Source organism: Euleptes europaea, chromosome 9 (assembly GCF_029931775.1).
Source record: "Euleptes europaea isolate rEulEur1 chromosome 9, rEulEur1.hap1, whole genome shotgun sequence".
NCBI lineage: Eukaryota > Metazoa > Chordata > Lepidosauria > Squamata > Sphaerodactylidae > Euleptes > Euleptes europaea.
This window is the reverse complement of record NC_079320.1, coordinates 66,524,619-66,538,199: the sequence shown is the minus strand read 5'-3', so window position 1 is coordinate 66,538,199 and position 13,581 is coordinate 66,524,619. Positions and strand designations below refer to the sequence as shown.

The 13,581-nt window shown below is 42.9% G+C and overlaps 1 protein-coding gene across 1 annotated transcript in view; it reads left to right on the top strand.

Annotated features, from left to right (window-relative positions):
* The window catches only part of KIT (KIT proto-oncogene, receptor tyrosine kinase), a 93,546-nt gene that overhangs the window by 37,740 nt on the left and 42,225 nt on the right, over positions 1 to 13,581 (top strand). The window contains exons 3-5 of the mRNA XM_056855085.1: positions 147 to 395; positions 12,032 to 12,310; positions 12,852 to 12,988. Coding sequence (XP_056711063.1) covers positions 147 to 395; positions 12,032 to 12,310; positions 12,852 to 12,988 — 665 coding nt within the window. The remainder of the gene's footprint in view (positions 1 to 146; positions 396 to 12,031; positions 12,311 to 12,851; positions 12,989 to 13,581) is intronic.

Sequence of the window (13,581 nt, the reverse complement as noted above, 5' to 3'; positions counted from 1 at the left end):
CCTTGGTACGTAGGTGCTTGGAAGAAGGGTGGGTGTAGAAATATTCTAAACAAATACATTAAAAAAAAGAATATATAGTATGATATTTTAGAAAGAAGAACAAAGGATATGAACTCACACTAACCACCACATTTTATTTTTGACAGGTGGCACAAAACCTTCTATTATCCCCACGACGTCAACTTTAGTTGTGAATAGTGGGGAAGAATTAAAGTTGTTGTGTAATGATGATGGCCCGGTGACCTGGGATTTTCAGAACACGGACCCATCGGGATTCCCAAAGAGTTCAAAAAATAAGGAGCTATACATACCCAGTGCAAGAGCCAAAGACACAGGAACATATACGTGCAAAAACAGAGAGAGCTTGAACAGCTCCATTTATGTTTATGTTAAAGGTAAACTTTTGTTTTCTCCCCTTCTTACTCTGAGAGGACATTCTCTAAAATGTAGCCTGGCTTGAGGTGGTGGTTCATACTGCGTACTTATGTAAAACTCTTTGCGTGCTAAGCAACATAAAAAAGTGTTCCTTCAGATCAGCTCTATCCCACCGTGGTGGTGGATATCACAGGATAGATGTGATGCCTGCATAAATGTTTAGGAGGGCACCATTTAATGTCACAAGCAGTGTGGTGGAGCATACCTGTGCCCAAAAGGGGGTGGTGTACATTCATACTTCCAAGAGCAATTGCTCTAGATTGGTGAGAAGTTTGATTGAAGGTGGCACCATTTTCAAGCAATCCCTTTTGAAAGCACTCTCAGAAGCATTTCATTCCTTCATTACTCCTTTTAAAAAAAAACATACAAGTGGGGAAAGCTTTATAGAGTAGCAAATCTTGGGCAGCTTTTAAAGCTGTACAGAATCTACCACATGCAATGGGACCTTCACACTTGGCCATCATTGGGCTAGTCTTCACTTTTGAATGATTTTTGGAAGTCACCTTCTCAGAGAAACATGCTAACCTACTGGAAAATGTAGCATATGAAGACGCCCTTAATAAGAGATACAGGGTAGGAAAGAAAAAGGCTAATCTTGACCTGCCTATCCATGCCTTTAAGAATTGTAAAGGGAAATTCCAAAGAGTAGGTTCAGATGATGACAGAGTAGCAACAACCTAGTGATTAAAAAGAGCTCATATAACCAGAAACATTTACAGGCGAAAAACCATTAATGCTTCCTTCAGCTCAAGCTGGTGTCTCTTTTACCCTGTGGTAAAGGTCTCCTGAGTTTTAGGAAACAGCTATGAAGGGAAAGCTAGTATCTTAGGGTGGTCAGGCGATTACCTCATAATACGCCAGTCGTCCTGAGAGCCAGTGTGGTGTAATGGTTAAGAGCGGTGGTTTGGAGCGGTGGACTCTGATCTGGAGAACCGGGTTTGATTGCCCACTCCACATGTGCGGCGGAGGCTAATCTGGTGAACTGGATTTATTTCCTCACTCCTACACATGAAGACAGCTGGGTGATCTTGGGCTAGTCACAGCTCTTAGGGCTCTCTCAGCCCCACCTACCTTACAGGGTGTCTGTTGTGGGAAGGGGGAGGGAAGGAGATTGTAAGCTAGATTGATTCTTCCTTAAGTGATTGAGAAAGTTGACATATAAAAACCAACTCTTCCTCCTCCTTCTTTTTCCTCCTCTTACATGTTCATGGGGCTTTTAATGGTTCTTGGATGTGCAAATTCATTGCTCCTGTCCTCTGGAAGCCACATGCTTTCCCCATCCAGTGCAACATGGGGCACCTTTTTCAAAATGTTCCATTTCCTATTTTCGGCATTGGAAAAGACAGAGCTTTTAAAATTCTGTGCATCCATGCTCTGCGGATGGATGATCTGAATTACTTTGTGTGCCACCGGGCTGCCATGTGATGTACTTGGCATTGGCCAGCAGGATGGACCAGCAGGGGAACTAGAGGTTGTCCAGATGCTTGGTGCTGCTGAGTCTCAGTTCTGTTCAGCTGAGTGGTCACTGAGCAAAGCAGTTTACAGTGAGATCAACATCCCTGACAACAATTTGTTACAAAGCTGCTAAGAATCGATATGCAATAAAATCAATACACTCAAGTCACTCAAGTAGCATTAAAACCATTAATCAGAGCAGTCAGTGAAATCCGTTAAATCAGTGGTTCTCAACCTGGGGCCATATGCCCCCCCCCCCCGGGGCTCCCCAGGATATTTCACAGGGCCACAAAGTGAAAATTGTGTAAATGGGGGGGGGGGGCACGGCACAAGACTAGGGGTGCCACAGAGGGAAGTGAGAAGTGAAGAAAACAGAAGTGACCGAGAAAAGAAAGCAGAAAAGAAAAAAGAAAACAGAAGTGAAGAAAATAGAAAACAGTGGTAGAGGCTTTGTTCTCCCTTGTATGTGAACATTGTTGCTTATTAGCAGGTTGTATTCCTTTTCTGTGGGGTATTTGTTTTGTAAATTTCAGTCTCCCAATAAGAACTGCAGGTGTGCGTTTTGTGTGGCTGTTTATGCTTCTTTGTTCCATGGCTATTTACAAACAAAACGTTTAAATAGCCACCTTTCTACCAGTAGGACGGGGGGCCAAAGGAAGGAAACAAGGTTGGAAGGGGGCCGCAGTCGGAAAAAGTTTGAAAACCACTGAGTTAAATGGAGCATCAATAAAACCAGTTAGATGATAAACACATGTACAGAAATAACACATGTACAGAAATAACATTAACAAAGTGCCTGAACAAATAAAAAGGATTTTACCTGGGGCCTAAGACTTAAAACGGCCAGGCTGCAGACTGTACAAAAGGCATTCCGTGCAGAGAAGGGCCTGTCCCTGGCCTCCACCCACCTTACATCAGAATATACACACGTAGCAGAGCCTCAGATGTGATTTTAACTGGCAGTCCATGTTCAGATATAAGCAGTTGGGTCAAGAATAAGCGATGAAACTCTCCCTAACAGAGAGATCAGAGATGTTCCTTGAGATATAACAACCTCCCGTTTTGAGTAGAACCCTTTGCATCTCTGCTGTTTATTCCTGATCTGACAAGCCTGACATTTGACAACAGGCATCTGGATGTATAAACTAACTCTACTGAAAGGCATTGCATTTGAAGGGATATTGGCTAATAGAATTTTCATATGTCTAGTGTTACATCGGAGCCCCGTGGCACAGAGTGGTAAGCTGCAGTACTGCAGTCCAAAGCTTTGCTCATGACCTGAGTTCGATCTCGACGGAAGTTGGTTTCAGGTAGCCAGCTGAAGGTTGACTCAGCCTTCCATCCTTCCGAGGTCGGTCAAATGAGTACCCAGCTTGCTGGGGGTAAAGGGAAGATGACTGGGGAAGGCACTGGCAAACCACCCTGTAAAAACATAGTCTGCCTAGTAAACGTTGGGATGTGACCTCACCTCACGGGTCAGGAATGACCCGGTGCTTGCACAGGGGACCTTTACCTTAGTGTTAAATCAATGATGGCCTATACACACACACAAGCAATTGGTTGGCGTTGCAGTCATAGGGTGGGCCCAGCACACAATTTATACTTGCAGTAGAGCTCTTGGGAAACCAGAAATTCAAGAAAAAGATATTGGTAACCACTTGCACTAAGTTAATGTATCTCCACTTGTGTTTACACTTGGTGAAAGATCTTTTGCAACCAGTTTCTGGGCACTGTAATATTTACGGAAGAAAGTGCTATGTGTTGCACAAAATCTTGTGCAAGCAGAACTGCGCTAAGTCTGTCTCTGCTTCAGCATCATTGGATCCAAGACACAGGGTTGGATCCAACCAACTTTTCTGCTGGCATGAGCAGCATGCACAGAGGCGTGGGGCACAAACTACCACACAGAGGCGCTTGGAGGGAGAGGGACACCTGCGTGTGCCCAGCCACAGCTTTTGGGTAGCTTCGACCTCCTCGGTGCAGAGTGAGGCATCCCACCTCTTCTGGCTTTTGAGCCGTGCCTCGCCCTGGTCTCTGCACTTCGAAGTCTCTCTGAATTTCGCCTTCCCCCCTCCCCTTCTTTTTAATCACGGCATCGCTTTTGCTTTCTTGGTGGCAGACCCCTCTCATGCTCTTTGGTCCGTACGCCCTATCCCATCCCCCCCCCCCCCGGTCAGAAGCCTGAAAGACCAGGTGTCTGGGTTGTGGCAGAAGCTCCTGCAATCCAGCCGGCCACCAAAGTTTCTGCCACAGCAAATCCACTGCAGGCTTCAAGTTTTGTGCCCTTCTAGTGTTCCTTTTTCTCACACCGCGCTGCCATGCCCCTGCTGGGGGCGGTCCAGGCGCCCCGGTCCTGCTGCTTGTTGCCATTCAGCAATAAAGGATTTATGGGTAAATCTTCAGATTAATCAGCACGGATGTGATGCTGTAAGTAGGACCGGTATAGTTTTATCATAGGATATATATTTTGTATTTTATGCCGGCCTTGGGCTGTAATAATAAAGATGGAATGCTATTGCAGTTCAGCCTGAGATGAACTTCGTTGTGCTCACAGAGGAGGGGGAAAGAGACAGCCTTGATGCGGACTCTACTCTGCATGGCCTCCCCCGCTCCCCATTTGAGGTTTTTGCCTGGTAGATTCTGCTTTTCATATATAGCTTAAAGACAATAAAACATAGAGGAGCAGTAGTGCCGTTGACGCTCAACAAACACATTATTTCCCTTTTATTCTTTTAATTCAAACAGTCCAGCTGCTCTTCATTTTCAAAGCTGGGAAAAAAATAAATCTTAATTGTCAGATGGCTGTTTTTACATTCTGTTTCAGAGGCTTTTTTGTGGTCAACTGTTTCTTATGGCTGAACTTTGAGTGTTGATGGGTTCCCTTTTCTTTCCTTGGCTGCAATTTGTTCGATTTTGGATTGGGTCTTAAAGGGAGTTGGGTTTTTTCCGTATGATACTTATTAATGATAGTTATACAATTTAGCTTGCACAATTTTAACTTTATGGTAACCCAGTTTGTGTAACTGTGTGGGTCAAAAAGTGGAAAAGATGTTATTTTTTTTTTTTTTAATTTCACTAGTTGTTTGAAGTAATCCAGTTGGATATTTGCTTCTATTTTTGTAGCAGTCAAATTCTACAGAGGACTTACTATCTCAGTGGTTCGTAGGAAAAGATATTTTGACCAGAACAGTATTTGTTTATTAAGGCAGCTCACAACCAGATAAAATCCACAAAATAAAATAAAGTCCTCATAAAAACCAGAAAAATATATAATAAGTAAAAGGATGGATCAGCTAGCCCAAACAGCTGAAAACCAAGCAGAGAGCAACTACCAGACATGTTTCAGATACCAGTTGTCTGATGGCATAGGACTTCTTTTTCTTTTGAATCTGAGGCTAGCAACAACTGTGTCAGAGTGAACTTCCCTTGAGTAGTACCTCCATTGTTTGGGTGCCACTGCAGAGAAAGTACCCACTCAAAATTGCTATAGCACAGACTTTGACTCCAGATTTTGATGCAGTAGTTCAGAGCAAAGAGGTGTCAGTTTATCAAAGAATGGTAATTAAAGGAAAATACTGTAAGAGTGTTATCACTGTATGCTTGTTTGTATTTTAAGTAAAAAATAATAATGCCTTTAATTGACTTTGCCTGTGTCTCCTATAAAGTTTGCATCTTCAGTACCCGGCATTACATTTTGTGATGTTTGTTTGTTTGATTGATTGATTTTGGTACACATGGCCCTGACGGATAAAGTATCATTTATGTCATATCCAGCCCTCCTAACAAATGAGTTCGACACCTCTGCAGTAGATCATGCCATTCTGTTGAGGCATTTGAAAGCAGAAGAAGGTATCGGGATGTGCCTTGGACCGGTTTAAGTTGTTCCTCATGGACCTGCCTCAGAGGGTTGGAGACCTACGTAACTTCAGTGTGGGGTTCCACATGGTGCAGTTTTATCCCCCCCCCCACATTATTCAACCTCTATTTAAAGCCTTTAGGAGAAATAATTCATACCTTTGAAACTGAATGTCATTAATATGTCCAAATCCTTTGGTGATATGGTAGACAGCTGTGGTTAAATGGCTCAAAATGGACAAGTTGAAACTGAACCCAGACAAGACAGAAGTGGTGCTGGTTGGAAAGGTGGAAATATTGGACACTTGTGTGTCCTGCTTTTAATGGGGTTCAGCTGATGTTTTCTGACTCAGTTAAGACTGGGAATTATACTGGATGCAACATTGCTGTTGGTGAAACAAGTCAATGCAACAGCAGCCCCAGCCAAAAAAAAATAAATGCATTCTTCCAACTCAGTCTAGTCTGGAAGATGGCCTCCTATCATGACCCTGCCAATCAGGCATCTTGGATCCCTGTCATGGTAACATCAAGCCTAGACTACTGTAATGGACTCTACAGAGATCAAACAGAGGTCAGCTTGGAGAATTTAGGTGGGGTAGAAAGCTGCAGCTTGGTTATTATCAGGAGCTAGGTGGGGCAAGCATACTACTCCCATCTTGCAGTCATTCCATGGGCTGCCCATGAGTTACCAGGCTCAGTTCAAGGTACTGACAGTTATATACAAAGCCCTTCAGTTTCTTTGCCTCTCATAGCCGTGGGACCACCTCTCCCCCTATGCTTTGCCAGGACTCTTTTGCTCAATGGACCAGGGCCTCCTGCAGGTACCACCTTGCAAATGGGCAAAATCAACAACTGCCTGTACATGTGCTTTCTCTGTTGTGGCCCCCACATTATGGAATGGCCCGGCTGATGAGGTTAGGAAGACTCCCACCCTGTTGGCTTTCTTTAGACTATGCAAAACAATGATTCAGGAGGGCTTTTTATACAGGCAATTAGGGCTGTGCCAGAACAAAATGTTTCTGAAAGTTGTTTTGATAAAGGTATAGGGATTGTAAACTATACTGCTGTGTGTAGTACTAACTGTCTGTTGCTGTCAGTATGATCCTACTGTGTGATTTCCGCATTGTTTAATGTGTCATGTTAATACTTATGCTTTGTCTTAGCTCCGTTTCCAAATTTCTTCTTGTTCTCCCATTTCTGAAATCCAAACCATATTGCTTTGTTTATTTGGATGTCTCATCATGTTGATTGTATTTGACTTACACTGTGTGATTTCACCTTGAGTCGCAGTGAGAAAGGGGGACTATAAATAAAGAAATGAATAATACACACAACAGGCATATGTGAACCAGCAGCCAGATTCAGCTAATAACTGCTCAGTTAGCCTGATGGCTCTGACATGTGAAGCCTGGTACCTTTTTTGAATCATAGGGTTGAGTTCCAGCATTAAAGAATTAACAGCAACGTCAAAAGTGCCCCTGAGCACGTGCTTTCTTTTTTTGAACCTGGGTAACCCTAGCCGGCCACTGCATATCTGAGGTTGGAAGCAGAACTCTGAGTCAGAATAAGGCTTCTAGATAGAGCTGGGCTCTGGTACCTCTGTTGGAACATTACCAATGGGATTGGCATCAGGCAACATGGCTCTAAAGAAATCCCTCTGAGACATGAGTATCCCTGTTGCTGAGCTCCCTGAGTAGATGGGAAAGATGTCTCTGTGAGGACAGATCCTCCCTTGAGAGGTACATGAAATAAAGTGAGTTGCAGGATGGGTTTTTAATGGGTCCTCTGGTGACAAAGATGGCTGTTTTGTGGACTTTTCATCATACCAAAGGGATTTTGGAAGCATTAAGAGAAGCCAATTGTATATTTTGCCAGAACTTCCATTGTCTTTTGTTAGTAACTTCATTGGGCAGGTTCACACATGTAAAGCACACTTGATTTCTCATGACTTCTCAACAGTAGACAATTGGCAATTAAATGAATTCCCCCACAGGAAAGTTTTGTTTTGGCGCTGTGTAGTTTGGAAGGTCTTTTGGTGGTCCTTTGTGGTGCTTCATTCACAGATGTGTCACCAAGTGATGAACATGCACATGTGAACCACACTTAAATCTAGCAAAGAATATTCATCTATTTTAAGATTTCTGGCATTTCATTTCTGCTCACTTGTATGGCCACCCAGAGGTTGTCTTTTCTGCCATGTGTTATGATGATCAGTCGTGTATTCTCTGTAGAACTGTTAAAGATCTGAGCCGATCTTCTTCCATCATGCTCCATCTACTGGGTGGTTGTCTTTGAATTACTTCCACTCTGTAAAGCCATGTGCACCAAAACCTACCAGTACTCTCCACTGGTGTCTGGGAGTTGCTCTCATTCATGAAGCTGTGTGTTTGTTGTTTTGCAGTAGTCTTGAGCTGTAGTCTGGTTCTGGAGGACCATGAAGGGCAAGTGGAGTTGCATTTGTGTAAAACTGTAAATCTCATAGATCATCTGCTTTAGTCTCGACCGTATTCATGAGACCTGGTTACTGATACTACTTAGCTGTGGCTGAACTAACCAGGGAAGATCATGTGGGATGTTCCTGTTCACCTCGTTTCATGCAGTGGTGTGTGAACCTCTTGCACTATCTGCCACTCGCCATGATTCCATCATCTCTGCAATGCTGAGGTGTTGTGAGACAGAACTATACATGGGGAAGGGTCAGTTATGCCACGCCTTTAGCACAGGAATCAGTCCTTTCCCAGTCTGCTTTACCTTACTGAGATTATTCTAGAGAAATGCCCTGATCCAGAGATTCCTTTTAATTACAAGTATCCTAATGCCAACACAAAGGGCCTCTTACATGAGATGACTTTGTCATTAGTGAAGGAGACAGCTTTACTTTTTGCCTCTGGAGAATAGTGCTTCCCCAGAAACTGTATGTGCTCATCAGAATGCACTCATGGATGTGGATTAAGGTGTAGTGTGTTAATAGAATTTTGAAGATAAAATTTTAAGGACTGAAACAGCTCGAATAAGCCTGTGTTACCAATTAAGAACTTCTATTAAAGTTCTGTTTTGTTAAAGAGGATTAAACATCTGATCACAGAACAAGTTCCAAAAGAATCCTCTTTGAGAAAAAAGATGGGGGAAAGTTAATACTTGCAATGAGTTTAATATGCAAATCTAATTCTGAAGGCTACATTTCATACTTAGATTTCAGCAAATGAAAGTGGAACTAAAGTAAGAATTCTGTGATGTCCGTCCCCCCCCTTGGTCTCTTTTGGGTAAAAAACACAATATTTCCCTATTGATAGTATCTTTTGTAAATCCATGTCATAAACACAATACTTGGCACTATTAGCAAAAGTTCTCCATGGAAAGACGATTCATATTTCCATGAAGCAGTCAGCTATCTGGGAGCGCATCTGACATCCAAGTAACTGCGCTGAACAGGCTGTTCCTTTGGCTTAATCCTGGGCCCCAGAAACTGACTTGCTTGCAAGAATAGCATGAACATGCTGTAACGTTTAGAATCGAGTCCAGTAGCACCTTAAGAGACCAATAGAAATTTCAGGTTATAAGCTTTTGAGAGTCAATGCTCTCTTCATGAGACACGAGTATGAATAGAGATCTCTGAGTCTTTTTATTTCAGTCAGAAGTTGGGAGGGGTGTTGTAAAGAATGCTTGTAAAGGATTAAAAAGTACAATTTATATTATAATCAGCTTGATTAGAGCAGAGGGGAAATGCTTGGGAGGAGAAAATTAGCACCTGTAGTAAGATAAGAATCCCAGGTCCCTATTCAGCCCTGGGGGAGTCCATTGTTCTGAACTTATGAATTAACTCAAGTTCAGCAATCTCACGTTGTAATTTCCCCTTCAATTTTTGTTTGTTTGTTTGAGGGCTGCCACTCTTAGGTCAGCAGTGGAAAGATCTGGAAGATTAAAATATTATCCCACTGTTTTTTTAGTGTTGTAGTTGTTAATGTTGGATTTATGTCCATTTATTCTTTTGCTTTGGGACTCACCTGTTTGTTCAATGTAGAGAGTGGAAGGCGTTGCTGGAATTTGATGACATAACGTTGGAAGATGGACAAGTGAATAAACCTGAGGTGATATGGCTGGTGTTGTTAGGTCTGGTTATTGTGTTGTCAGAGTGACATTCTTTACAATACCCCTTCCACCTTCTGTCTGAGATAAAAAGACTCAGAGATCTCTAATTGTACTTGTGTCTGACGAAGGGAGTTTTGACTGTCAAAGGTTTATACCCTGAAACTCATGTTTGTCTCTGGGGTGCTGCTGGACCTGGAATTGTTCTACTGCAGACCAACATGGCTAACCACTGAAACTACCCTGTAACACAAAAACTGATCAAGGGGTGCCAGAAAGATCAGAAAACCCAACAGAAGATTACAAGAGGGGAAAGTTATATTTATTTATTTGGATATTTATATCCCACTTTTCTTCCCTATGAGACCCCAGGGCGGCTTACAATATTGTTAATCTCTCCTCCATTTTATACTCACAACAACATCTTTGGAGGTAGGTAAGGCTGAGAGTGTTTGACTGGCTCAAGATCACCCAGCAAACTTCCATGGCAGAGCAGAGACTCAACCTGAGTCTCTGAGACCCTAGTTCAATACTCCAACCGTTGCAACACACTGGATTTCAATGTAGAGGAGAAGAATGCAGGAAGGCTCATTGAGGCCTAGAGTGTGTCCAGTTGGTAAGCCATTTGCTAGTCCACTCACAGAGTTCTTCCACTCTTTTTTCGAGGCACAATATCCATGGTATGCTTGAAGTAGAAATGTATAATATTTTGGTGACAGGCACCGAGAAACATCTCGTTGGTTTTTTCCCTCTTAGTTTTCAATCAGACAAGGGATTATAATGATTAAAAATTGATGAATTGTTTTGTGCTGAGCTCTTAATTGCCTAAATTTGAAAACAAAAAGTCATCTCCGTAGTGTTGTAAAATTCGACACCAGTGGGAGCATATCACATTAGCTCTGTTGAACTGAGAAAGGTCCATATTGTCACTAACAGCTCATAGAATTGTAGTTTTGCATTGACCAGAAATCCACCCCCAAAACAGGAATATTCACTAACAGATTATAGATCTGAATGTTAGGCCTCTAACAAGAACTGTAATAGCAACAACAATAATAAAGATGCATAGTTACCTCAGATGACTGGACACTACAAGCTATATACTGTGTGATGCTCCACATTCGGAAGTAATGCACCCCTGAATATCAGATACTGGGGACCAACAACAGCAGAAGGCCTGTGAGGTCTTCATGTTATGCTTGTGATTTTCCCCGAGGAACCTTTGTTGGCTAGTTGAGTGAGCTAGGGTGAGCTAGATGCAGGTCAGACACACCACTGGAAAGATTCCTGCAGAGTAAATCCGTCATAGTCTCACGTTCTGGGAGCCTACTAACTGTACGTAGATCCTCCCGATATGCACAGGTGCCATATTGTATGAACAGGGGCACAGAGCATGTATTTAATATGTAAGTACATTGCCAGTACGTGCAAGATAACCAATGGCTTTTTCAGGCCTTATTTTCATGCATACTGAGGCCATACACACATAGTAAATATATTGCCCCTGTTCATACCACATAGCAACCAAACATATCCAGAGGATTATCGGTAGCGCTCACTTTCAATCTATTGTGATATCTAAAAAAGGGCTTAATCTAGGCTAGATCTGGGGGGGGGCAAAGGGAGGCACCTGCCCACGGCGGCATGCAGAGGTGGGTGGCAGACTGCTGCTCCTGTTGGCTGTGGCTCCATGCGGTGTGTCCCCGCTGGAGAGGGAGAGGGTATGCTGGGCAGCTCTCCTTAGCTCGCGTTCCCGGGTTGGCTCCGTGCGCCTCTCCTCTTCCCCCCCCCACCTCTGCCTCAGTTGCTCTTAACATGAACACATGAAGCTACTTTATACTGAATCAGACCCTTGGTCCATCAAAGTCAGTATTGTCTACTCAGACCGGCAGCTGCTCTCCAGGGTCTCTGGCAGAGGTCTTTCACATCACCTACTTGCCTAGTCCCTTTAACTGGAGATGCTGGGGATTGAACCTGAGACCTTCTGCATGCCTAAGCAAACATGGTTTACACTTGTTTGTGAGAACATGGAGGAATTGTAGGGAGTGGATTGGGTACAGTTAAATATGTCACTCTGTCCTGCGGAACAGGTTAAAGGATTATTCACTATTTCTTGTTACCTTTTTTTCAGACACTAATGCGAATACTGACACGTTAATATAAAAATCTTCAAGAAATGATTTTTTTGTTTTCTTTACAGACCCGCAGCACCTGTTCCTTTTCGAGTCTCTCGTCTTTGCGAAGGAAGATGACGATACGCTTATTCCTTGCGCAGTGACTGATCCAAGCGTTTTAAATTTTACTTTGAAGAAATGTCATGGAACGCCTCTGCCTGAGAATATGGTGATAGTTCCAGATCTTCAGAAAGGGATCGCAATAAAAAATGTGCAAAGGTCGTTTCATGGCTGTTACCAGTGTGTGGCACTGCAAAATGGAGTTGAGAGAACATCGGAATTCATTTATCTGTCTGTGAGAGCAGGTAACAGACACCTTCATTTGCACCAGCATACCTAGCAAAGTCATAACAACTGCCCCTATTGTCGCATCAGATTTCTGCTTCCGTCACTACCCCCTCCCCCAGCCCCCTATGGCATAGGCAGCTAGTATTACTTCTATGCTTTTCCATAGGTTTGCCCATTAACAAGAGTAAAATAATTAGGTAATTATTTTTTTCCCTAATAGTACACTCAGTTTCCATAACAGGATGCCCATGCCATGGGTCATAACCTTACAGTCATTGTCATGGAATGAGTTTCCTGATTGTACTTTCATTGTCACCTAATTAAATATTGTGCAGGCTCATCTGTGCATGTTATGCAGCACTAGTAAATGTTTTTGTACTCTTACTAAAGAAATGTACTGTGCATCAAACCACAACCTTATACATTTGCAGAGGTTTAAGGTACCTCTAGGAAGACTGATATTTATTGGGAGGTTAATAACTGTTGATTCCCTCTCTCCCCCCCTCCCAGAGGCCCTGCATGTAATGTAAAATAATGCACATCTAAATTGTTTTCCAGTTCACAAATCCCTTCCAGTCATCACCTTATCCAAAGCAAACCAGCTTCTCAAAGAAGGTGAAGAATTTAAAGTCACGTGTACAATCAGGGATGTAGATAGCACTCTGCACGCTAATTGGATTTTTCAAGGCAATGCGGTGAGTTCATTATACCCCATCAGTCTTAACTAATGTACTTGGAAGAAAAGACAATAAAAAACCCCACAGGATCGCATTGGGGGTGTATACTTCATTAATTGTGACAAAACATTTTTCCTGAGAAGTGTCATTATCAAGAGCAGGAACCTTGACAAGCCTCAAATGGGTGGTGCCTCTGTGGATTGCTAGCTTTTCTGCCCCACGCACTCTCCTCAGCAACAGCCTATATGAAATGTCATCAAACACCATTTTCCCCTCCGATTGAGAGACCTAGTGGATTCCACCCACATGACTTCTTACCTACATCCCATTACTCATTTCAGTTAACATCATTCATCAGAAGTCTAGAGCAGCTAAGCAGACACCTCAGCTGTTTGCAGTTCTAGGCTCCAGTTTGTCTTCCCTGTGTTATCCTCATTCATCTCCTGCTTTGATTCTCTTTGATTCTCTCCTGACTGTCTCATGGTTCTTGTCAGTGTCTTCTTGTTCGTTCATTCATTCATTCGTTCATTCATTCATTCATTCATGGAGTGCTTGTTTGCATTGCTGACTGAATGGGACACTAATCCAGATGTTCACATGCCAGAGGCATT